This window comes from Dendrobates tinctorius, unplaced genomic scaffold (genome assembly GCF_039654945.1).
Source record: "Dendrobates tinctorius isolate UK_male_01 unplaced genomic scaffold, ASM3965494v1 ptg000028l, whole genome shotgun sequence".
Classification (NCBI taxonomy): Eukaryota; Metazoa; Chordata; class Amphibia; order Anura; family Dendrobatidae; genus Dendrobates; species Dendrobates tinctorius.
The window spans coordinates 79,400,452-79,425,550 of NW_027361696.1; the positions used below are offsets into that span (position 1 = coordinate 79,400,452).

The following is a 25,099-nucleotide window of genomic DNA, read 5'->3' on the forward strand; positions in this document are numbered from 1 at the left end:
TAGGCGGCGATGACCGGATGGGGCGGGGCTTAGCGGCGGCCGTGCGCAGGCCGTCGCTGCGCTATAAAGCGCAAATGTGAAACCGGCCTTAGCTTCACATCTCGTTTCTTTCTGGGTAAAGCCAAAGACTTATCAGCAGCCCCTCGTATCTGTAAAGAAACACGTTTTTTTGTTCCATGACGTGAACTCACATCTTTGTCCCCTTTCTTTTTCCGCGTTTGTACCGACAAAGACTCCACCTCGCTTTCGAACTGATCCACGCCCATGTTCAAGGTGTCTATCGTATTCTGTGAAGGACAGAAAAATAAAACGCAGCTTCAGACTATAACCACTCCCTTGTTATATATATGATTTTTTACATAATATATATTCTGTATGCAGGATATATACCCAAACTATGGGCCTGAATCATTATTTGTGTTTTTGATTTTTTTAACCCCTTAATGACCCCTGCTTTTTTCGGTTTTGCATTTTCATTTTTCGCTCCCTTCTTCCCAGAGCCATAACTTTTTTATTTTCCGTCAATATGGCCATGTGAGGGCTTATTTTTTGCGGGACGAGTTGTACTTTTCAACAACACCATTGGTTTTAGCATGTCGTGTACTCGAAAACGGGGAAAAAATTCCAAGTGCGGTGAAATTGCAAAAAAAGTGCAATGCCACACTTGGCTTTTTTTGCTAGGTCCACTAAAAGCTAAAACTGGCCTGCCATTATAATTCTCCAGGTCATTACGAGTTCATAGACACCAAACATGTCTAGGTTCATTTTTATCTAAGTGGTAAAAAAAATTGCGCCATTTTCCCATACCCGTAGCATTTCCATTTTTCGGGATCTCAGGTTGGGCAGATACAATCCTTTGAGCACCCATTATTGCATTTTAATGCAATGTCGCGGCGAAAAAAAAAAAGGAATTCTGACGTTTTGATTTTTTTCAGCATTTGATAGCGGCATTTAACTAGTTAATAAGCGCGGGTGGATCGCGATTCCACCTGCACCTATTGCGGGCACATGTCAGCTGTTCAAGACAGCCGACATGTTCTGGCTTTGAGGCGGTCTCACCGCCGGAGCCCTCAAAGCGGGGGATCTGACCTTGGACGTACTATTGCATCCCAAGGTCAGAAAGGGGTTAAAGTCACCTTTCATTTACTTTTTCTTGGTCCCAAATTCTTCAAAATGGCACATGTGGTTCATGAATTGTGCGCAATATAAAACTGCTTACTATTTCTGGCTTGGATCTTTTTTGCTACTATTCAGAGCAAAGAATTGCATGTTCTGCTAAAATAAAGCAGAACTTGAGAAAACAGGATTTTTAGTTGCTTACCGTAAAATCTGTTTCTCTGAGCCTTCATTGGGGGACAAAGAAACCATGGGTGTATGCTGCTGCCACTAGGAGGCTGACACTATGCAGAAAAAAAGTTAGCTCCTCCTCCGCAGTGTACACCCCACCGACAGGAAGTAGGATGTTCAGTTAGTGAGAAAGCAGTAGGAGAAGCAATCTATAAACGAGATAAAAACCACAGAAAACACATATCCATACTGTAACAATATTATACAGGAAACCGTGCTGTTTAACTTGGGAGGGTGCTGTGTCCCCCAATGAAGGCTCAGAGAAACAGATTTTACGGTAAGTAACTAAAAATCATGTTTTCTCTATCGCTTCATTGGGGGACACAGAAACCATGGGAGGTCCCAAAGCAGTCCCCAAGGGGAGGGAACAACCAACAACTCCAATCGGGACGAGGAAGTCACCCTTGTCACCTGCAAGGTCACCTGCGAGGTCTTTTCACCCCGACCGGCACTTGCCGAAGCTAGGCATAGGCTCTGAAAAACCTCATGGACCTGTGGAGGACATATGATCGCACTGCAGAGGTGCCAGAAGAAGGCCCAAAGAGTACCGCCAGGAGGACACACACTGCCCGGCCAGTGTGCGTCGTACTGAAAGGAACCAGTCGTTCCTGAGCCGGCAACCTTACTAATGTCGATCAGATTCCGCGAGCGGAGGCTGACCTGGAGGCCAGAGGACTTAAATACTTCAAGCCGGAGCTTGATAAGAACCGTTGCTGTGGCCAGGTAGCCTGATGAGAGAGCGCCACGAAGAAAAAGTTCGAGGCGGAAGAAAGAAAGGGAATTTAGAGTGATGTAGAGTGGACCTTTGATCCACAGGAAGTGTACCACAGCTGCTATAGAGTCTGTGAGGCCCTAGGAGTGGTGGAGAACCTGAAAGGGAAGGCTACCAACTGAATAGGAAAATGAACCTGTCCGTTGCAAAAGCAGATATCGGCAAAGTCCTGAAGAAATCAGGACCTGGATAAGAGCTCCATGGAAAAATCATGTGATTCACAGGAGGCAAATGCTGAACTAAGAATAATTTTTTCCTGAGAACAAGGATGGACTCAATCCTAGATCCCGAAAAGGCATGCTGAGGAAAAAGCGCTAAAGAACGACGAGGTTCAGCCTGAGGAAGGACAGCGCTTGTCCTTCCGGTGACCTCCAATAATTTAGCGTACTGGAGCCACACGGCAGGAACGGGAAGCTGGTGAGGGACTTCTTTGGAAAGAATTTCGCTCGTGAAACAGAAAACCAAATGAACCCCTAGATGGGAACGATGAGGCGAAAATTCAGGTTTCCTGCAAGAGAAAATTTTGGACAGTGAGGACGATCAAATTTTTCGACCGGTACCCAGCAAGAATGCTCTGATGAGCAAGCTAGACCACGTGGCTATACAACCTTGTAGCCCGGGTGGAGATTAAGGCAGGACACGATATAGCGGCGGATGGTTTCAAGGTTGACCTTGCCAACTACTGTGTGAATTTGCCGTTGGAATCTCTGAGGGATGCACTTCTGGGAGCGGAAGGACCGTAGAAGTGGGAGACTTGGAACCGGAGGGTTCGTAGTCGCAGAAGTAGTCTAATTTACGAAGGGCTCGGGAGGAAAGTGATATACTAAGGCGCCCTCTTGTTTGGAAACGGCTGAAGGCCGTTCTGTGAGAAAATGACAAGACCTGAGAACAGGCCACTGAGAACCTGCGAAAGAGCCGAACACTGAAAACGTACTGAATGGAACCAGGAGATAATCGATCTCATCGCCGCGATGTAGGCTCAGGATGGCTATGAAAGGACAACTGATTTGCTCGACTAAGGAGGTAGAACGTAGACTACTGGATGACTTTGAGATCAAAAGGAAGATAAACCCAGCATACCGGGATGAAGGTGGATATGGAAATAAATAGCGTAGCTGGACTTAGAAAAGTGATTAGTCGAGCAAGGAAAGTCCATGCAAAACATGGATTATGTAAGGAAAGTTGGGTCTAGGTAAATCAAATAGACACCAGAAGACAACTAGGCTGACGAAAGGCAGGTCAATCTGTATGACGATGTAAACGACCGAATCCATCCTGGACCCTCTGGAGCAGGGAGGAGATTACGGTGTGTAGACCCGCTAGCCTAAGTCTAAGACAACAGGATAACAGTGAAAAGATACAATACTAGCCGAAGGAAGAAACGCGTTATCACCACACTCATCCTTGGATCCAAGACTGGAGCAGCTTTCTACTCCGGTCGATGCTTGCGCAGAGTTAGATCCCACTCCTGTCTGAGGTGGGATACTTTTCCCGGTCACGGTCAGAAGTCACATGTCTGAGCTGCTGGAGGCTTTACTCGGCGTCTGTAAGAAAGAATAGGTAAGTTACGACAGATAAGGAGCTTAGGTATTGTGGTAGCTCGAAGGCCGTTAGGGCAGGCTAGAAGTTATAACCTACAGTTTGCCAAACATTAAAGATAGGCGGAAAACACCGACAGTAAAGATAGCTTCTGGACAGTACAGTAAACTGATCAGAAGATGGCAAAAAAACTCCTGTGGAGCAACTCACACTTAGGGTACAGAGCATGCCGCATTAAAACCGCGACCATCCGTACCTGACACGAGAGAGTCTGACCCACCTGAAGGTGGAGTATCCAGTTATGTTGCTACCAAGATCCGCTCTGTGGGACAGAGATCCGTTCTGTTTGGACATGGTAGTGCTTACGTTTAACTGTTAACAAGCCACAGATGTTATTGACAATGAAATATTTAGCTGAGAGGTGTCTTTGACTCACCTGAAAGTGGCTTCTAACCGCAGCTGTAGCCCGCCATGAGCAATAAATGCCGGGACCTCACCTCGAGTGGCGATTAGGCGGGAGCTTAGGCAAAGGCTAGAGTGTCTAACTCACCTGAATACGGTACAGAACACCAGTACCACTGAAGAAGTCAACCCCAGACACATCTCCACAGTAATACGGCCGTTTGAACTACTGTACCTGGTAGGTGATGCGTTTGCAGACTGGATAGCGGATATAGCCCAGCTGCAATCTGCTCTAAGTATCCTGTGAACAAATCAGCGTGTAGAAAACCCGGAGAAGAGTATAGGAGACCGCCATTTCTGAGCCGCGGAGCGGTCTAGGCCTGGATACCTGATGACATTAGGCAGAATAACGGCTTGTGTGTTGCGGTCTAGGTCTGAATACCTGACGGCATTAGGCCAAATAACTGCTTCTGTGCTGCGGTCTAGGTCTGGGTACCTGACGGCATTAGGCAGAATAACGGCTTCTGTTCTGCGGTCTAGGTCTGGGTACTTGACGGCATTAGGCAGAATAATGGCTTCTGTGTTGCGGTCTAGGTCTGAATACCTGACAGCATTAGGCAGAATAATGGCTTCTGTGTTGCGGTCTAGGTCTGGGTACCTGACGGCATTAGGCAGAATAATGGCTTCTGTGTTGCAGTCTAGGTCTGGGTACCTGACGGCATTAGGCAGAATAACGGCTTCTGCAATGCAGCCTAGGTCTGGGTACCTGACGGCATTAGGCAGAATAATGGCTTCTGTGTTGCGGTCTAGGTCTGAATACCTGACAGCATTAGGCAGAATAATGGCTTCTGTGTTTGCGGTCTAGGTCTGAATACCTGACAGCATTAGACAGAATAACGGCTTCTGTGTTTGCGGTCTAGGTCTGAATACCTGACAGCATTAGACAGAATAACGGCTTCTGTGTTGCGGTCTAGGTCTGGATACCTGGCGACGTCAGATAGAATAATGGCTTCATGTGTAGTAAGCTGTGCCACGAAGTCTGTAGTACAGTAGATTCTGACCAGTCAATTCTTCTGATCGTAGAACAGTAGGCCTTGGATCAGAAAGAGACTAAACACTACTCTCTGTTGTGCGCCATGGTTCCAACTTCTGGACCAGCGAGTTGTGGTCAGGTTCTTTATCCGCTGAGCCACAGCAGACAATTGCCAAGTAACACGGACTTCTATCTAGCTAGAAATCCGGCCCAACCTTGGAGACGTGAAGAGATAGAAGCAGCTCCTCATTCTGCTTATAACAGTATTAATCCAGCGTCCGGAGGGGACTGCAGAAAAATGAAGGGCGAGAGTCTGTGAGCAGTAGATATGGGAGCAGTTGCTATGCCAGGACCCCAACATCTTTATGTGAAGCAAAGGTTGAGACCTGCTCTGCTGAAAATCAAGGCACCTATCTGTAATGGCCGAAAACACAACAATCGTGTGAAAAATCAATTCTCCGCCAGACATACTGATGCACTAGAGACTGCGCGGCAGAAGATTACAATTACGCCAGTAAAATACACGACTCTAGAGTACTATTACGTCAGTGACTGTACGGCTCCAGAGACTGTACGACTGGGTCAACTGGGGGCTCCTGGACGATGGGAGAGGACCACAGTGGAGGAAGAGGAATTACACATGAGCACAATCCCTCTAAGCGCTGCCAGAAGGTTAGGGGACAGGAGAGCCGAGGAGGGAGTCAGTCTGCAGTGCAGCTACTTACGGCAGATGTCCTGTAGGAGACATCATGGCTGTAGAGAGAGACAGGCAGGTCCCATAGATGGATGTGGCTCCTCTGTACCCCAGCCGGAAAATGGTGTCTGTTAGAAGACGCAGGGCAGAACGTGCGCACTGTGAGGATGGCCAGAACACCGGGAAGCCCGCTCTCAGCTAAACGCGGGGCCCGGAGGAGCAATATGGCGGCGGCTCCAGCCCACAGAGGAGGCTGAGGGTAGTGGGTGGAGCCTGACGCCACACAGGAAGAGGAGACACAGGCGGGAAAAAAGCCCGCCCAGAGCCGAGAGGAAGGGGGGCGGAGTCAGCGCTGTAACTAGGCCCAAGATGAAGCCGGGACCTAGATTACATCCAGCGGCGCGGGAGGCGGGCCCGCGAGGGTCATAAAATAGCGCCAAACGGGTCCCCACAGTGGTGCCAGGGTGCTAAAAGTGGCGCAAACAAAGCGCCATGACGCCGCTTAGACAGGCTGCAAGGGGGCACAAAGAATAGGAAGCCTCTGTGTGCCAAAACCCCTCTCTTCCGCAAAGGATCTGCAAGGCAGTGCAAAGGCCCCAGGAACCAGCCGGAAGGTATGAACTGCGCTAGCCGCCCAAACCACCCTCTCTTTGAATAAAGGGTTTTTTTTTTTTTCCCTCTCTTTCTTCTTTTACCTTTCCTGTTTTCTTCTCCTCTTCAGCACCTGGGGGGAAAGAGGGAAAGTACCTCCTCAATCACGAAAATCGGACGTCTGGAATCCATGTTGCAGGACGTCCGTGTCTCCTTGACCGACAGGCTCTGGTGGGCGAGTGGGTAGGAGACGTAGGCAGGACCAGGTATTCTTTCTCTTGCGGATCCCCTAAACACGAGTCTGTGTTAGGAATTTTGGGGTCCTGCCGTCCAGACATATGAGGATACAGGGTGGCAGTACACGCCGTACTCATAGTCTCTGTGAGGGAGTACAGTAGTGACCATTCACACTGTATCCCTCCGTAAACCTGAAAAGAAATGACGCACATTAGGTAGATAAGGGTCTAGTGAAAGACCCGTGTCCACCTCCTACTGACACTAAGCTAAACTGAACATCCTACTTCCTGTCGGTGGGGTGTACACTGCGGAGGAGCTAACTTTTTTCTGCATAGTGTCAGCCTCCTAGTGGCAGCAGCATACACCCATGGTTTCTGTGTCCCCCAATGAAGCGATAGAGAAAAAAAAATTTCAGGTGTACAGTAAAATCACTCCAAAAAGGGGACTGGAGTATATTTGTGTAAAAATGTAATTACTTTTTAAAAAGGCCGCAATTAACTCATCAACTGAAGACATCTGAAAACCCCTAACCCTGCCCAAATAGCAAACAGTAGGATGAGAAAATAATTCTCATTAAAGGGGTACTCCCATCTCCAGGATCCTATCCCAATATGTAGTAGGTGTAATAATAATAATATTAGCAAATATCTCTAATTAGAAATGTAGTGTAGTCCTTCTGATTCACTACGTCGCTTACCCCATGTTCAGGGCATTGCAGTAGCTTAGGTATCCATGGTCCTGACCACTCATACCGACAGTTGCTATTGGTCATAACCATGGATACCTAAGCTACTCCAATGCCCTAGGGGCACATGGGGTAAACGACATAGCTATTCAGAAGAACTACCCTACATTTTTAACTGGAGGTATTTGCTAATATTATTATTACACCTACTACATATTGGGATAGAATCTTGGAGCAATGCATATGATCAATATCAGGAATAGTGGTAATGAAAAAAAAATCATGTCAAAAATTCACACTTGCATAAACATTTTACCAGTCTCTTCTTTTCACTCGTTCACGATCGGAGGCATTTTCGGTTTTGCGTCTTCGTTTTTTTTTGCTAACTTTCTTCTCAGAGCCATAACTTTTTATTTTTCGGTACAAATGGCATTGTGAGGGCTTATTTTTTGTGGGATGAGTTGTACTTTTGAACGACACCATTGGTTTTAACATATCATGTACTGGAAAACGGGAAGAAAATTCCAAGTGCGGTGAAATTGCAAAAAAAAAGTGCAATCCCACAGTTGTTTGTTTGGCTTTTTTACTAGGTTCACTAAATGCTAAAACCGATCTGCCATTATGATTCTTCAGGTAATTACGAGTTCATAGACACCAAACATGCCTAGGTTCTATTTCATTTAAGTGGTGAAGAAAAAAAATCCAAACTTTGTTTAAAAAACAAACAAGAAAAAAAACGACATTTTCCGATGCCTGTAGCGTCTTCATTTTTCGTGATCTCGGGTTGGGTGAGGGCTTTTTTTTTTGCGTGCAGAGTTGACGTTTTTAAGGATACCATTTTGGTGCAGATGTGATCTTTTGACCGCCAGTTATTGCATTTTTATTCAATGTTGTGGAGACCAAAAAAACGTAATTCTGACGTTTTGACTTTTTTTCCTCGCTACACCGTTTAGCAATCAGGTTAATCCATTTTTTATTAATAGATCGGGCGATTCTGAATGTGGCGATACCAAATATGTGTTTGATTTTTTTTTTTTTTTTACTTTTGGCATGCTTCAATAGTCTTCATAGGAGACTTTAAGCTGCCATAACAGGATCGTCTCAATTACATACCGGCGATGAGCAGATCGCCTCTATGTAGCAGAATTACTCACTTAGGCCTGTTTCACATTTCTGTTTTTTGACGTCAGTCAAAATCCGCCACTTTTAGAAAAAAACGGATCCGCCCCTTTTTTGGCGGATCCGATTTTTCCCCCCATAGACTTACATTAGCGGCGGATTTTGACTGACGGTCGTCCGTCTCACCTGTTTTTTTGACGGATCCGTCAGAATTTTAGCTGCTCCCAGGCGGAGGAGACGGACTCTTTTCAGAGCGACGGTCCGCTATTTTGTATTGCGCATGCCCGGCAGATTAGCTCTGGCAGGGATTTTAACCCTGAATAGCTCTCGCTCTCCTTCCAGGCCGCGGTTGCTTTAAATTTCACCCTCTTGCCGGCTGCAGCGGATCCGTATACATAACGGATTTCCGGCACGATTGCCGGAAGAGAACGTTAAATGCCGCTATCAGCGTTTTTGACAGCGGCATTTATCAGGTTAATAGTGTGAGTGGATCGCGATTCCACCCGCGGGTGTTCTAGGCACATGTCAGCTGTTCAAAACAGCTGACATGTGCTGGGAAAGATGTGGGCTCGCCGCCAGAGCTCACATCAAAAGGAGGGAGTCCGACATGGGCGTACTATTATGCCCAATGTTGGAAAAGGGTTAAAGAACCAAGAAAACAAGTTTTAGATTGCTGGTTGAATCCAGGATACATTAAAGTATGAACTGTTTGAAAGATTGCAAAATGTATCATCTCGCAATAATATGATTTGCTTGAACTATTCACAAGGAAAGGGGTTCAAGTTCATGCAAATTTATTGGGCCATATTGCCCTAATGATTTTTTTTTCTTTATGATGGCAACCAAGCCACGGCGCATCGGACCCATTTGGAATATGGCGCTGTACGACAACTCTATATACAGAAGCTTTGGGTGGCGCCATAGTTGGTCCATCACCCTGCAGAATCTTACCGTTAACCATTGTCCAACCTCCTCTTTCTCCTTCTGAGCTGGGTCAACCTTCTGTGCAAGGCCAAGACCTTCTTTAGAGTATGCCTTCGTCTTTGTTTCCCGTTCTACCACTTTGAACCTCTCCATTTGCTATAAATAAGAAGAGCGCCCATATCAGCCACGTAACAAAGTAATGAGGAATTTCAGAGCCTTTCAGGTTTTACTGTATCAGAAAAAAAAACACTGACAACCCAATATGTGTATTACTCATAAAGGAATAGCTCTGATGCACCCCATCTTAGAACTCTACACTCTACATTGTGCTTCAGTATTGTTATTTTATGGAAATAGAACACCTTTTGAAAAGCGCTAAGATTACAATGAAAAACTGGACCGACATGGGGCGGCGGACCGACATGCATGCCCTTAAATGAATTTGGCGCATAATACAACTGAGGCGCTTCTCTCATAAATGTTACTCCAATCAGAAGCAGTCAATACAATTTCTGTTGTAATTAGCGCCACTTTTAAAGTGCAAATTATGATACATTTGACAAGGGGGCTTCGCTATGCCCTAACCTATTAATCTTTTATTTTTTTTTATTTTTATATAGCGCCAACATATTCCGCAGCGCTTTACAGTTTGCACACATTATCATCACTGTCCCCGATGGGGCTCACAATCTAAATTCCCTATCAGTATGTCTTTTAGAATGTGGGAGGAAACCGGAGTACCCGGAGGAAACCCACGCAAACACAGGGAGAACATACAAACTCCTTGCAGATGTTGTCCTTGGTGGGATTGGAACCCAGGACCCCAGCGCTGCAAGGCTGTAATGCTAACCACTGAGCCACCATGCCGCCCACCTATTCCGTTTGATTTGATAGAAGTGGCTGTGTGAAAAAAAAAAAAAGCCAAAAGTTGTAACGTTTTTGTGGACGTTCAAGTTGTCAAATAATTTTGTGAATTTTTAAAGGGTAAAACTCCTTGATGAATGGGGGCCCATGTGAATATTTATTTGCAGCAAAGCTTTGAGCGCCACTCTAGTGTTTTTCGTTCTATTTTACCTCTGGAGTGGTGCTTCAAACCTTACATGCCACTGTCCTTCCCTTCTATCGCCGCTGCTCACGTTAGTCTCCTGCAGTTTGTGACCTGCTGGCAGATCGTGTGTTTCACAGAGCGTGCTGGGTCACAACGCATAACGAATCTACGACAGCCTCATTCTGCCATGTCAGCAGACCCCCTACATTTCACTATGGTGCAACATATGTTAAAATACATCAAGAGTAATGTATGACACAAGGCATCGGATATGTACACAGCTTGAGTCACATCACGGCATTTTTTTTTACCGTTTCTATTAATTTTCGATTTTCAATAAGCTGCCTCTTGTCTTTGATCTCGTTGGACGCCACCCAGGTCTTTATTTGGTCTCGCAATCTCTGCAATAAAGGATTGAAACATAAGCACAGTTTCATATTTTGGAAAGGAAATTTACAGTATGTAAGCAGCCATCTGACCAATACAGGGAACCTCACAGCTTTCAACTGGAATTACAAAAACAAAACATTTGATGGTCATTAACACAACACATGGTACATCTCTACTGCTGAACAGGAAACATGTGCAGCTCACTCCAAAATCTGCAGTCTGCTCAGTCGACTAAAACCAACCTGTAGCTTCTTAATCTCTTTCTTCAAGTCGGCTTCATACTTTTCTTTCTGATTGGCATTTGCAGCATTGTGTAACTACAGGAAAAAGGGTACAAAATTAAAATTCAATTTCCAAAGAGTTGACAAACCTGGCGTAAAAATTACTAGGAGCTGCACAAAACTCATGTGACATTTTAAGTCGTTTTACCCCTGAATGCTGGCAAAAACTGTTGAATGACTCGAGGCCTGGGTGACTGATGCATTATTGCCAAATTTCTACTAGCAAAATTTATTCCACCTTTTTCCACGGTGGCGTCGGTATGGGAAAAGTCTGAACTGTGACTCCCCTGCTGCGAGGCAGACACAGCACAGTTGTCATCGGCACTGGTCCATCCCAGACCGGTAGAATGTTGAGGCTCACCCCCGCCCACCATGAATCTGCCATGTCCAGTTTGGAGATGAAGACAGGATATCAATTCGGAGACAATGGCAGCATGACAGAGTGCATTAGGTATAGTCTGTACATTAGAAATGTATTATCTCATTTAATACAAGAGGTGGAGGGTCGATTTTAGCTAAGAGATTACATGTTTTGGCCGCTATAAAATGCTGCCGCTGCCTTTCAGGGCTTATCTACAGCATTCTATAATGCTGTAGATAGGCCCCCGGTCCGACCTGAAAGATAAGAGAAATAAATTAATTTCATTATACTCACCGCCCTCCTCCTTGCGTCCATCGCTCCCCTGGCATTGCGCTGCTGCACAGGCGTACTTCTCTGCCCTGTTGAGGGCAGCGCAAAATACTGCATCTGCGCAGGCGCCTAGAAAAGTCAGAGAGGCCCAGCGCCTGCGCACTGCAGTACTTTGCTCTGTCCTCAACAGGGCAGATAAGTACGCCTGCGTAGGAGCGTGATGCCAGAGAGCGATGAAGCAACAGGAGGGCGGCATCACAAGAAGATGGGAGGCGCCGGACCCTGACCTATGACACCCATAGGTGCGCCCCCCCACCCCCCACGGGTGAGTATAATAAAACTTATTTTTCTTATCTTTCAGGTCGGACCAGGGGCTTATCTACAGTATTATAGAATGCGGTAGATAAGCCCTGAAAGGTGGTGGCTGCATCTTATAGTGGCCCAAACAGGTGGCAGGTGCACTTTAATGGTTTGTTCACTTTTGGGAACCTATTTTTTTCCTTCAATAAATACTTTTTGCAATTGTTTTTAATTAAAAATGTTGCACGGTTTTGCTTCTATCACCTCTGTGTTGTACTGTTTATTACTGGCTGCAGAATGAGTTAACTAAGAATCCATTAATAAGCTTATGACTGTCTGATAGATCATTTTTACTGTAGGGGCCCAAAGACTAATTTGTGTCAATGTGGTTCAATGTATTTTTATTATGTTACTTTTAATATGTATCCAGCTATATATTTTTTTTTTTTTTAAGTTTCAAATGGAGATGTTTCATCTTAATATTGCCAGGATGCTGGCATACACACGTCATTGTGCCACGACTGACAAGCATCTGTGGCCTATATTTTTTATGGTGGGACTGGAAAGTGTTTATTATATAACAGTTACTGCAAAATGATCAGGAGATCTCCCATTCCTGGTCGTTAACACAGAAGTCAGTCAGAGCGGCTCTGCCATTGGTGATGCGGTGGGGCCTCAACTGCTATGTACGACCAAATACCAGGGGAGTATATATACTGTGGAAATGGGTAAAAATGAAACTCCGGTAAGAAAACTATTTCCACTTGCAGTTACGTGATTTAGTTCAGTGCTTTTCTGTTAAACAGCACCCTAATTACAGTCACAATAAAGGGAACAGGTCACCAGGATTTCCCCATATAAAGTATGGCTAACACCTTTAAACCCTCTTACAGCATACTAGTATATGTGTCCCCAATCCACTTTGCAGGGAGCAAAATAGCTTTTTCTCGTTCGCCTTATTGGGGGACACAGAGACCATGGGTGTATGCTGCTGCCACTAGGAGGCTGACACTATGCACAAAAAAAGGTTAGCCCCTCCTCCGCCGTATACACCCCACCGACCGGCAGGAAGTTCCCCAGTTTAGCTTAGTGTCAGTAGGAGGTGGACACGGGTCTTTGATTAGACCCATATCTACCTCGATGTGCGTCGTTTCTTTTCAGGTTTTTCCGGAGGGATACAGTGTGAATAGTCACATCTGTAGTCCCACAAAGAGACTATGAGTACGGCGTGTACTGCCACCCCGTATCCTCATAAGTCTACAGCAGGACCAAGACCCCTAACATGGATGTGGCGTTCCAGATGGTCCTCGCTCCCCGTCTCCCACCCACTCGCCTACCAGAGCCGGTCGGTCGGTTGAGGCGCAGGATACTCTCCTTGAAACAGTACGCTGGATGAAACGGATCAGGAGGGTAAGTATGAGACCTGAGTCCCATTCTCCCCTGCGGATTCCACGCCAGGCCATTCCATGGATTTTTCGGCAGCGGTCGCTGTGACAGTGCTGCGACGCCTCCGCGTCGTCTCCAGGCGGCCGCTGCAGCTATTTGGGCCCTGGCTGGTTATCGGACAGCTCTTTCCCCCCCCTCTGCCGGGCCCTAGCTGTCCTCAGTAGCGGCCACCGCGGCGGTTCTGCGACGCCTCCGCGCCGCCCTGTGCTGACAGGCGGCCGCCTCTTCTAATCCAGGCCCCGGCTTCATCTGGGGCCTTGTCCGGCGTCGCGGCCACGCCCCCCGCCTCCATCCTCGGGCGGGCTTCCCTCCCGCCCGCTCTAAGCCCGCCCACGGCCTTCTCCCCTCAGGTTGAGCGTCCCGGAGGCGGCGCCGTCCCTCCCACCTACCATCTTAGCGGGCGGCACCATTTTTATCATCGGCGCCTAGCCCCGCCTACCTCCCTCCTCTGCATCTGCAGGAAAGCGCGCGCTTCCTGCTCGGCTCCTCTCTGGCTGCCGCCATTTTCACAGCCTGTCAGCCGGACGCTGTTCCCTCAGCCGTGCCCCTGCAAGCCGGACGAACCGTGCATCTCCATTTATTGGAAGCTGCGATAGGACACCGGACCGTGAGTAGCTCTGCATACTGCAGACTGACACCCTCCTCTGCCTCCTGTCCCCCAACCTTCCGGCAAGGCTTCAGTGACTGTCCGTCAGTATGTCTAATTCTAAGTCTGACCGCGCTCGTCCCCCTGCCTCCTCTGGCACCTTAGTCAAGTACTTTGCGTGCTCTTCTTGCAATCGCAAACTTCCCTCAGGTCAGTCCACTCCCCTCTGCCTGGACTGTAGCAATCCAATCCAGCCCGACGCCGCTCAGGAGCCATCCATAGCCCCAGTGGTGAGTGAGCCCCCCATGCCGGGTTGGGCCTCCTCTCTATCACAGTCAGTGGCAGACCTCACCAAGGTGTCTCAGTCCCTAGTAGCCGTTCTGGACAAGTTGCCCTTGGGAGCTTCGGCGGGGACCAGCACGTCTCAGGACGTCCCATCTGAGCCAGCCAGCGGCAGTCGCAAGAGGCCCAGGCAGGACCTCCAGGCGGAGTCCTCCCCTCGTCCTACCTCACCCCATAGTCCCCAGCAGTCTCCCTCTCGGGCCTCCTCTCCCGAGTCAGGCGAAGCGCTTTCGGAATCGGAAGGGGTCTTAGAGCTGGATTCGGACCAGGATGCGAACATGAAGGTTACGGTGCAAAACCTCATTGCTGCGATTCACCATACCTTTGACATCGCTGACGCCCCTGCGAAATCCTCAGATCAGGAGGTTTCGTTCAGACGGGCGGAAACACCATCCAGGGTGTTTCCCTTCCATTCTGAGTTTGGAAAGATTTTTACAAGGGAGAGAGTAGATCCGACCAGACGCTTTCAAAGAGGAAAGCGTCTCGGCGTACTGTACCCGTTTGCTAAAGAGCTCACGGACAACTGGGCCGCTTCTCCCTCGGTGGACCCTCCCGTGTCCAGACTTTCTAATAATACGGTCCTTCCGCTGTCAGGTGTGGCGTCTCTAAAAGATTCTAATGATAGGATCATAGAATCTCTAGCAAAATCTGCCTTCGAAGCGGCATCGTCAGCGGTATGTCCAGTCTTTGCTTCTTCTTGGGCAGCAAAGGCCATATCCACTTGGGCAGACGACCTTCGGCAGGGCATTCTGGATAAGGCACGACCAGAGCATTTGGCCGATCTCGCCAATCAGATTTCCCATGCGGGGGATTATCTGCTTTCTGCCTCCCTGGATGCCGCATCTTGCGCAGTTCAGGCGTCAAGTAACATCGTGGCAATCCGACGTACAATTTGGCTCAAGGCCTGGCAGGCAGACTTGTCCTCTAAAAAGTCTCTGACCAATCTACCTTTTCAGGGAGTGCGTCTCTTCGGATCACAATTGGATCAGATTATTAAGGACGCTACCGGAGGTACGAGTTCTCTTCTCCCCTCCAAGCCTCGCAGACCTCCTCCAAGGCGTCAGTTTCGTTCCTTTCGGACTTTCCGCCGTTTCAATACGGCGGAAAACCCTTCCAACCAGCAAAGGCCACAGGCACGTCAGGAAAGAAAGAAGGTTTCCTTCAGGCCCACTCCGTCCTGGCGGTCCCACTCTTCCCAGGGAAGACCGCCCAGATCTAGATCTGGACGGTCTACATCCACATGACTACCATCGGTCTCTCGGGGGTCCCTTCCAATTGGGAGGTCGACTTCTTTTCTTCAGCGACGTCTGGCTCGCCTCAGTAGAGGACGCTTGGGTCAGAGAGGTTGTATCAACAGGATACAAAATAGAGTTCATTTCTCTTCCACGGGATCGCTTCTTCCAATCCCGTCCGCCGAGGGATCCGGCCTTGGTCCCGGGGTTCTGTTCGGCCATCGCCTCTCTTCTCAGTTCCGGGGTGATTGTGCCCGTTCCCGAATCGGAACGCTTCACAGGGTTTTATTCAAACCTGTTTGTGGTGCCGAAAAAGGACGGGGCAGTTCGGCCCATTTTGGATCTCAAGTTACTCAACAAGAGAGTTCGCCTTCGCCACTTCCGGATGGAGTCTGTACGCTCGGTAATTGCTTCCATGGAGGAGCAGGAATTCATGGGTTCCATAGACATCCAAGATGCCTATCTGCATGTGCCCATATTTCCCGGACATCAGAAGTTCCTGCGGTTTGCGATTCACCACGAACATTACCAGTTCGTCGCGCTTCCTTTCGGGCTCGCCACCGCTCCCAGAGTCTTCACGAAGATTATGGCGGCGTTGATGGCCTTGTTGAGGATCAGAGGTCTCGTTCTTTTTCCGTACCTCGACGATATCCTGATCAAGGCTCCCTCCTTTCAACAGGCCCGCCTAAGTGTGGCGATCGTTCTAGACACCCTGTCCAGTTTTGGGTGGATCGTCAACCGGAAAAAGTCCTGTCTGGTCCCTACTCAACGCCTTGTGTTTCTGGGCCTTCTGTTCGACACTCGTCGGTCAAGGGTATTTCTCCCACAAGACAAGATCCTTTCCCTGCAGCAGGGCGTGCAATCATTACAGATCACACGATTTCCATCCCTCAGGACAGCCATGAGGGTCCTGGGGAAGATGGTGGCGGCGATAGAGGCAGTTCCCTTTGCCCAATTTCACACCAGGCCACTCCAGCAGGCCATTTTGTCCAGGTGGAACAGGTCGGCTCTGTCTCTGGATCGTCCGGTTCGTCTTTCATGCCGGATCAAGCGGTCTCTCAACTGGTGGTTGACGTCTCCCCTCATTCTCTTGGGGCGGTCTTTTCTTCCCGTTCACTGGCAGATTGTCACTACGGACGCCAGCCTCATCGGCTGGGGTGCAGTGTTCCGCAATCACACTGTTCAGGGTCGATGGTCGACTCAGGAATCAGCTCTGCAGATCAATGTCCTAGAGATACGAGCGATCCATCTAGCTCTCGTCCACTGGGAAAGGGCCTCAAGGGCCTGCCTGTCAGGATTCAGACAGACAATGCCACAGCGGTGGCGTATATCAACCGCCAAGGGGGGACACGGAGTGTCTCAGCTCTGGCGGAAGTGTCCAGAATTCTTCAATGGGCAGAGACCTTTGTTCCAATGATTTCCGCGGTTCACATTCCCGGCGTGGACAACTGGGCCGCCGATTTCCTCAGCCGCGAGGGTCTCGCGGCAGGGGAATGGTCCCTACATCCGGAGGTGTTTCATCTGCTCTGCCGTCGGTGGGGAACTCCGGATGTAGACCTCATGGCATCTCGCCTCAACAGGAAAGTCCCACAATTCGTGTCCAGGTCTCGGGACCCTCTGGCAGTGGGCGCCGACGCTCTGGCCGTCCCTTGGTCACAGTTCGAGCTCCCCTACCTGCTCCCTCCTCTGCCTCTTCTTCCCAAGTTGTTGAAGAAAATCAAAGCAGAGGGGATTCCAGTCATCCTCATCGCCCCGAATTGGCCCAGAAGGTCTTGGTTCGCGGACATTGTCAACCTTCTCGCGGACGCTCCCTGGAAGCTTCCCGACAGGGCAGATCTGTTGTCTCAAGGCCCGATTTGCCACCCCAATTCTCGGTCGCTCAATTTAACGGCGTGGCTGTTGAGACCGAGGTTTTGAGACGGGCAGGATTCTCTGATCGGGTGATTCATACCATGATCCGCGCCAGAAAACCTTCTTCTTCGAAGATCTATTACCGTACTTGGAAAGCCTATTTCTCCTGGTGTGAGACCAATGACATCGCGCCCTTGGTTTTTTCGCTCCCTTCTATTCTGGCGTTTCTGCAGGCAGGGCTGGAGGCGGGGCTTGCTCTCAGTTCCTTGAAGGGTCAAGTTTCGGCACTGTCCATTTTATTTCAGAAAACGCTGGCCTCCCGGCCCCAGGTCAAAACCTTCCTCCAGGGTGTGGCTCACACGGTTCCTCCGTACCGAGCGCCCGTGGATCCTTGGGATCTTAATTTGGTTCTTCAGGTTCTGCAGGGTCCTCCTTTTGAACCTCTCAGGGACGTTTCCCTTTCCCTCCTTTCTTGGAAAGTGGCCTTTCTGGTGGCCATTACCTCCATCCGGCGCGTGTCGGAATTGGCAGCACTTTCTTGCCGCTCTCCTTTTTTGGTCCTTCATCAGGACAAGGTAGTTCTGCGGCCTCCGCCCTCTTTTCTTCCGAAGGTGGTATCTTCGTTTCACCTCAATGAGGACATTGTTCTGCCATCCTTCTGCCCGAGCCCAGCTCACCCTCGGGAGCGGTCCTTGAACAAGCTGGACCTAGTCAGGGCATTGAGAGTCTATCTAGCCCGGACGACTTCCTTGCGGAAGTCAGACTCTCTGTTCATCATTCCTGACGGGGCGAGGAAAGGTCACCCAGCCTCAAAGGCCATTATTGCGCGCTGGATCAGATCGGCAATTTTGGAGGCATACCGGGTCAAGCATCGAGTGGCCCCTCCAGGGGTCAGAGCGCACTCTACCCGGGCGGTGGGTGCCTCCTGGGCGGTGCGCCACAGAGCTTCCGCGCTGCAGCTTTGCAAGGCTGCAACGTGGTCATCGGTTCACACCTTTGTGAAATTCTACAGGGTCCACACCTACGCTTCGGCGGACGCCAGCCTAGGTAGAAGGATTCTGCAGGCTGCGGTGGCGAGTCCTCTGGCCTGATGGAAGTTTGTTTCCCACCCCAGGGACTGCTTTGGGACGTCCCATGGTCTCTGTGTCCCCCAATAAGGCGAACGAGAAAACAGGATTTTTTGGGTTGCTTACCGTAAAATCTGTTTCTCGGAGCCTTCATTGGGGGACACAGCACCCTCCCATGTTCTACAACTCCTGTTCTTATGTTTGTCGGTTTGTTACAGTTGAGTTGTTTGTTCTGTTCTCAATCTATTCTGGTACTTCTCCTACTGCTTTCTGACTAACTGAGGAACTTCCTGCCGGTCGGTGGAGTGTATACGGCGGAGGAGGGCCTAACCTTTTTTTGTGCATAGTGTCAGCCTCCTAGTGGCAGCAGCATACACCCATGGTCTCTGTGTCCCCCAATGAAGGCTCCGAGAAACAGATTTTACGGTAAGCAACCCAAAAAATCCTGTTTTTGTGCCTTGCAGAGGGGATAGGAGACATGCAGACAACATTCTAGTATGCTGTATATAACAGAGGGCTTAAAGATGCTGGTCGTACCTTATATTAGGAAAACCTAGTGACCACTTCCCTTTAAACATAACTGTCAGCTCTCCAATACATTACTATTTGTTATCCCGATCAGCAGCAGAAACGCTGTAAGGTGTTACTATATGGAGATTAGGAAGCATAAAACAAATACCTTTTGCCAAATGTCTTCAAACTGCTCCACCCCTTCTGACACTTTTTTCAAACATCGATCAATCTCGCCTAAAAATAAAAAATAAGTGTGATATAGGAGGAAGGTTTTCCCCTTCCATAGATTATATTTTTGATGAAAACCATTTTCGTGACTTCAAAGTCCGAAATTATATATCGCCGACAATCACACCATGGAAATTCACATTTCTTACAGTTGGATTTGCTATGGAATTTGCTGCAGATTTTACCTTTTACAACAGTTGAAATCCTCTGCATTTCTGTGGCAAATCTGCATATAAAATGTAGGAAATGCAGTTTTTATGGCAGATTTGTCAGTGCTGTAAGGGAGTATACATTGTCATGTGTAGTCACCCTAACTTTTTCCAAGATGGGCCATAGTTGCACAGGAAGTGCCTATAGAGGGAAAGGGGTTCCGATTCCATCTTTCGGTGGTATTTTGGTCCAGATCCCTATTGCAGGGGCCATAGTACATCAAAACCACAATTCCCCTGCTTGTCCTATCCCACAGCACAGGATAGCCCGGGAAGGTGTGGCTTTCCACTTACCACCGCACTCCCTATGCAACTTAGGTGGATATCTTGGAAAGCAGGAGGAAAGGAATAGCAAGCTGAGCAGAGGAGGCGCATGGAGGGCTCCAGGTAGGGGGGCTATACAGGACAAATTAAGTGTCACTTCTCTTTTCCAGGAAAAAATGTCACTTAAAGAACTTTTAAGGATAAGCCATCAATTTCAACCCTTTTAAATCTAGACAGCGGTGCATACAACCTGGTGCATACGACGTGGTGCATATGGCGGGGTACATACAGCCTGGTGTATACAACATAGTGCAAGTGCATGGTGCTGGACAGCCCTGGTCTAAGGCTAGTTTCACACAAGCGTTAGGAGGCGCAGCGCAGCCGTTAAGCTCCGCCCCGGCCGCGCCTCCTCCGGTCAGCACCTCCTATGGGCGCATGACGCTGCCTGCGACCAGCAAACCCTATATTTAGCGTTGGGTACGCTGGCCATGTACGCTAGTATGGTTTTGCCGGCGCATGCACCTTTTAGCGCTGCGCCGACCACACAAAAATGCAACATGGTGCGTTTGGCACACGTCAGAACAGAGCAAAAAGGGCACATGCGCCAGCAAAACCATACCAACGCACGGCCAGCGTACCCAACGCTAAATATAGGGTACGCTGGTCGCATGCAGTGTCATGCGCCCATACGAGGAGCTGACCGGAGGAGGCGCGCAGTGGGCGGAGCTAGTGTGATACCAGCCTAACAATGTATAAAGAGATCAGCCATGAATCTTCTGCTAATCCACCATCCATGAAACCAAGTGACTTACCCTGTAGTTTTCTCTTATCCGCCATGTTTCCTTCACTAGAGATGGGTTTTCTTCATACTTTATAAAGGCAGGATGCTGCAAAATAGAAGATAAGTCTGGCTTAAAAGACGGCATCCAAGAAATAAAAAATTAATGAAAAAAAAAATTGATCAGCAAACTTTTGAGTTATCTTTTGCACAGTCTTTGCAATGCTAATATTAATTATTATTATTTACAGCATTTGCTTCTATTCATTTTGCAAATCGCTGACAAGTGACCAAATCTGAACGCCGCCTCATACTTGGCTACTGGGCTTTTACCTTTCCACTTGCTCAGCAGAAGCCGAGTGACTTGATCACACAGACCTGAGAGATACCCGATGATGGCCTAACAAAAAGAGAGAGACAAGGATCCTACTTAGCTTTTCCTTTCATAATAAGTGGATAGTGTTCATTGTGCAGGGTCTGGGGAGTAGAAGCACCTGCGGAGACATACCTACCTACTTAGCAGGCAGATCCTACACTTGAGGCTGCAAGCAAGAGAAAATAGCCATCAGCTGCGGTCATTTCTTCTTACTAGGTTTCTGGAAAAGTACTGGTTAATTGGTAATAATTAATGATGAGTGAACGTGCTGGGATAAGGTGCTATCAGAGCATGCTCGAATGCTAATAGAGTATCTTCGGCGTGCTCGAATACTATGTTTGAGTCCCCGTGGCTGCATGTCTCGTGGCTATTCGAGAGCCGCAACACATACAGGTATTGTCTAGCAAACAGATAATCTCGGCATGTGTTGTGGCTGTCGAACTTCCGCGAGACATGCAGCCGCTGGGACTTGAACATATTATTCTATCACCCTGAAGATACTCGGTTAGCACTTGAGCATGCTCAGATAACACCTTATCCCAGCATGTTCGCTCATCACTACTAATGATGCTACTGCCACAGACGAGATGTAGGTACACCTATCGTGAGCTAGCTGAAAGTCGTGCAGAAGAAATTTAAAAAAGGGGGGAAAAAAAATATCTAAAGAATACTTTATCTTACAGAAGAGTTACAGATATTAACTGAAGGTTTACATAGAGTAAGTGAAACACTATAATAATCTGAGAAAAGGACAGTTTATGATGCGGTTTTAGATAGGAACTAAGAACCATGGATCGCAATACGGCGGGGACTGCATATAGGAAGCAGCTAATGGAAGTGAGGAGACACAGCGGTCGGAGAAGGGTCCATGTTTAATCTTCCTTTCTTGAGACCAGAGAAGTCATTTTAATAAGGGTATGTGCTCACAACGGCCTAGAGTCATCAAAGTCTTTATGCCAATAATCTGGCATGAAAAGCTCTGAAAAGTCGTAAATTGTTTGCGTTGCGCAGATAGAGACTTTTGACGTTTTTGTGCCACAATTCTTACTACAGACTAACTGGAGTACGATTTGTGATAAGGCGCCTTGCCTGATTCATTAATATTTCAACCTGCCCCCTCATCAAGAAGAATACCGGACTTGCTGAACTGGGGCTGATGGTTTTTCTCCTGAAGGGTCTCATTTGGTTGTTTTTGAGGCCGCTGTGCTGCCCACGTCAATTATCTTCGTAACTAATTTAACGCTGTTTCACTGCTTTCAAAGCTCAAAAAGACTGAACTTTTGCACAATGAGTTGTTTTTGCACTGCAGTGCACATCTACGTTATTTTTTATACATCTTGCATTTTCCACCAGTTTTTCCCTCTGCACGATCTATCTGTAATTTATAATCCACTGTTTGCTGGGGTGGGAGGAGAGGAGCTGCAGTGATTTCTCCCACAGACAGTATAGGGCGAGGAATGCCTGCTCTTCGATCACTTTTTAGCTCACAGACACAAGCATCAGGAACACGGAGGACGTTTTACAGCTGTCCTGATATGAATCAAACCCTAATGTGAGGTAAAGCACTTGCTACATCAGGGTCAATCCTTGTAGGTGGACACAAAATCATACTGCACCATGCTATCAAAACTAGAAAAGGTGGACTATGATCAAAGAGGCCAGGTGGAGCACAAAGTGATTCAGTCTCATTATCGTGAAAAGTTTTGGCAAAAATATGCAGCCTTGCATTTTTGGCAAATAAAACTAATCGTTATTTAACACATACTATAGACAAATTGCACATATAATCCACACTAAAAAACGGACAAAAAAAAAAAAGCAAAAAACTTAGCGACACTTGCTTTTTGTATTCAGCTTCTTAACTGCAATGAGATCAGGCTTTGCCTGCTGAAATAAAATCTGCAAGAACACATCGTGTAAACATAGCCTAAGGGTATGTGCACACAATGTCTTTTTCCTAGCAGATTCCACCTGGAACTTGCCTGAAAGAGCGCTTAAAAAAAAAATGCAACAGATAATGAACATAAAGCACAGCAATGTGAAAATGACTTGCTGTTCACGTTTAGTCTTTTGTAACTTTTTGGTAGAAAAGGTGAACGAAAAACAGCAATTTAGGCATTACTTTTCGCTATTTTTTTCCTCATGAGCAATTAGTGATAGTTTTATGGTATGGGTTGTTAAGGACAACACAATTAAACATGGATTTTTGTGATAACTCACCATAAAATCCCTTTCTCAGAGACGCTCATTGGGGGACACAGGACTGTGGGTGTATGCTACTGCTGCCAGGAGGCTGACACTAAGTAAATGAAAAAAAAAAGGTTAGCTCCTCCTCTGCCATATACACCCTCACCCCGATTGCAGGCTAAAAACAGTTTGGTGCAAAAGCAGTAGGAGATCAACAAGAAGACAAAATTACCCTTAATACAGGTAACAACATGTCTAGAAAACCCACCTAATATCAAAAATAAACATTAGTAAACAAACAAGAGCCAATTGGCTACCAGGGTGGGTGCTGTGTCCCCCAATGAGCGTCTCAGAGAAAGGGATTTTACGGTGAGTTATCACAAAAATCCATGTTTCTCTATCGCTTCATTGGGGGACACAGTAACCATGGGGTGTACGCTGCTGCCACTAGGAGGCTGACAATATGCAAATAAGAAAGTTAGCTCCTCCTCCACAGTATACACCCCACCGACTGGCGCTCAATTACTCAGTTTAGCTTAGTGTCAGTAGGAGGTGGACACGGGTCTTTCATTAGACCCTTATCTACCTCAGTGTGCGTCGTTTCTTTGCAGGTTCCGGAGGGATACAGAGTGAATAGTCACATCTGTATTCCCACAAAGAGACTATGAGTACGGCATGTACTGCCACCCCGTATCCTCATATGTTTACCGGACAGGAATACGTATGTGTGTTCGCCTTCTGTCTCTCACCCACTCGCCTACCAGAGCCTGTCAGTGGATGGAGACACTGTCTGCAACTGGAAATGGGGTAAGTCAGGACTGCAGGAGGTAAGTATCAGCAGGCTAAACCCCTCTCTCCTTCCCATGATAGTATTCCCCCTGGGCGATGGGGAACGGGCAAGCTTCCTTAGGCGGCATTACCTGTATTTAGCGTTCTCAGCGCCACGGAACTGCGGTTCTCTTTAGGCCTCCGTGCCACCCCGTGCCCTCCGGCGGCCGCCGTTTCTAATTTAGGCCCCGGCTTCAGTTCGGGCCTAGTTCTGAGGCGAGGCCACGCCCCCATTTTCAGTTGGGCTTTTTTCTTCTGTGGAACAGTCCCGCCCGCCGCTTCACTGAGGGCTAGAGGCGTCGCATGGGCCCGCCCACTCCCAGTCGTCCTATAGGAGTGGAGTTTTCTTATGCCCCTGACAGAGTGGTTAGCTCCGCCCCCTCTCTTGTGAGCCGATTTCCGCCCACAGCTTTCAGGAGCGCTTTTTTTTTTTTTTTTACCTCACAGCTTTTAGCTGTCAGCTGCTCGTCTTCGCTTCAGCGTGCTGTGTACACAGGTTCCGTGAGTAGCTCTGCGCTGCAGACTGACACCCTCCTCAGCTCTCCGTCCCCTAACCGTCTGGCACTGTTAGTGGGTTAGCTCATAATGTCGAATTCTAAACCAATTCGCTCTGCCTCTTCCTCTGTGGTAGTCAGTCATTTTGCATGTTCTTCTTGCAAACGCAAGTTTCCATCAGGTCAGTCCTCTCCCCTGTCAGGACTGCAGCAAGCCCACTGAACCCACCGCCCAGGAGCCCCCGGTTGTCCCGAGTGACGTTGAGGCCCCTATCCCAGGGTGGGTTTCCTCTCTGTCTCAATCTGTGGTGGAGCGCACCAAGGTGTCCTAGACCTTGGTGTCCATACTGGACAAGTTGCCACTACAGGCTTCTGCAGGACCCAGCAGGTCACAGGATGCTCCGGTCGAGCCTGTTAATATTAGCCAAAAAAGAGCCAGACGGGAGCACCGGTCCGGTTCCTCTTCCCGTTCCGCATCGCCCCATAGTCCGTCCAAACAACTTCCCTTATCAAGATCTTCCTCCCCTGAGCCAGGCGAGACTTTTTCGGATGGACCCTCCGAGGATGTTTTGGAGCTGGACTCGGGATATGATTCAGAACCTCATTGCAGCGATTAACCAGTCCTTCAATATCAAAGATTCTCCTGCGGAACCCGCGGACCAGGAGGTTTCTTTCAGACGGTCGAAACCACCTTCCAAGGTCTTC

The 25,099-nt window shown here is 48.2% G+C and overlaps 1 protein-coding gene across 15 annotated transcripts in view; it reads right to left on the reverse strand.

Annotated features, from left to right (window-relative positions):
- The window catches only part of CNOT3 (CCR4-NOT transcription complex subunit 3), a 93,823-nt gene that overhangs the window by 11,786 nt on the left and 56,938 nt on the right, over window positions 1-25,099 (reverse strand). For 10 of the 15 annotated variants that reach the window (XM_073571041.1, XM_073571042.1, XM_073571054.1 and 7 more), the window contains 9 exons: window positions 21,022-21,051; window positions 20,843-20,909; window positions 20,544-20,618; window positions 19,444-19,484; window positions 19,197-19,264; window positions 11,024-11,098; window positions 10,703-10,792; window positions 9,371-9,499; window positions 192-287 (listed from right to left, as the gene is read on the reverse strand). In XM_073571041.1, the coding sequence (XP_073427142.1) occupies window positions 192-287; window positions 9,371-9,499; window positions 10,703-10,792; window positions 11,024-11,098; window positions 19,197-19,264; window positions 19,444-19,471 (486 nt within the window). In that variant the 5' untranslated portion in view covers window positions 19,472-19,484; window positions 20,544-20,618; window positions 20,843-20,909; window positions 21,022-21,051. The remainder of the gene's footprint in view (window positions 1-191; window positions 288-9,370; window positions 9,500-10,702; window positions 10,793-11,023; window positions 11,099-19,196; window positions 19,265-19,443; window positions 19,485-20,543; window positions 20,619-20,842; window positions 20,910-21,021; window positions 21,052-25,099) is intronic. The other 5 variants (XM_073571053.1, XM_073571047.1, XM_073571049.1 and 2 more) reach the window with 3 other exon arrangements.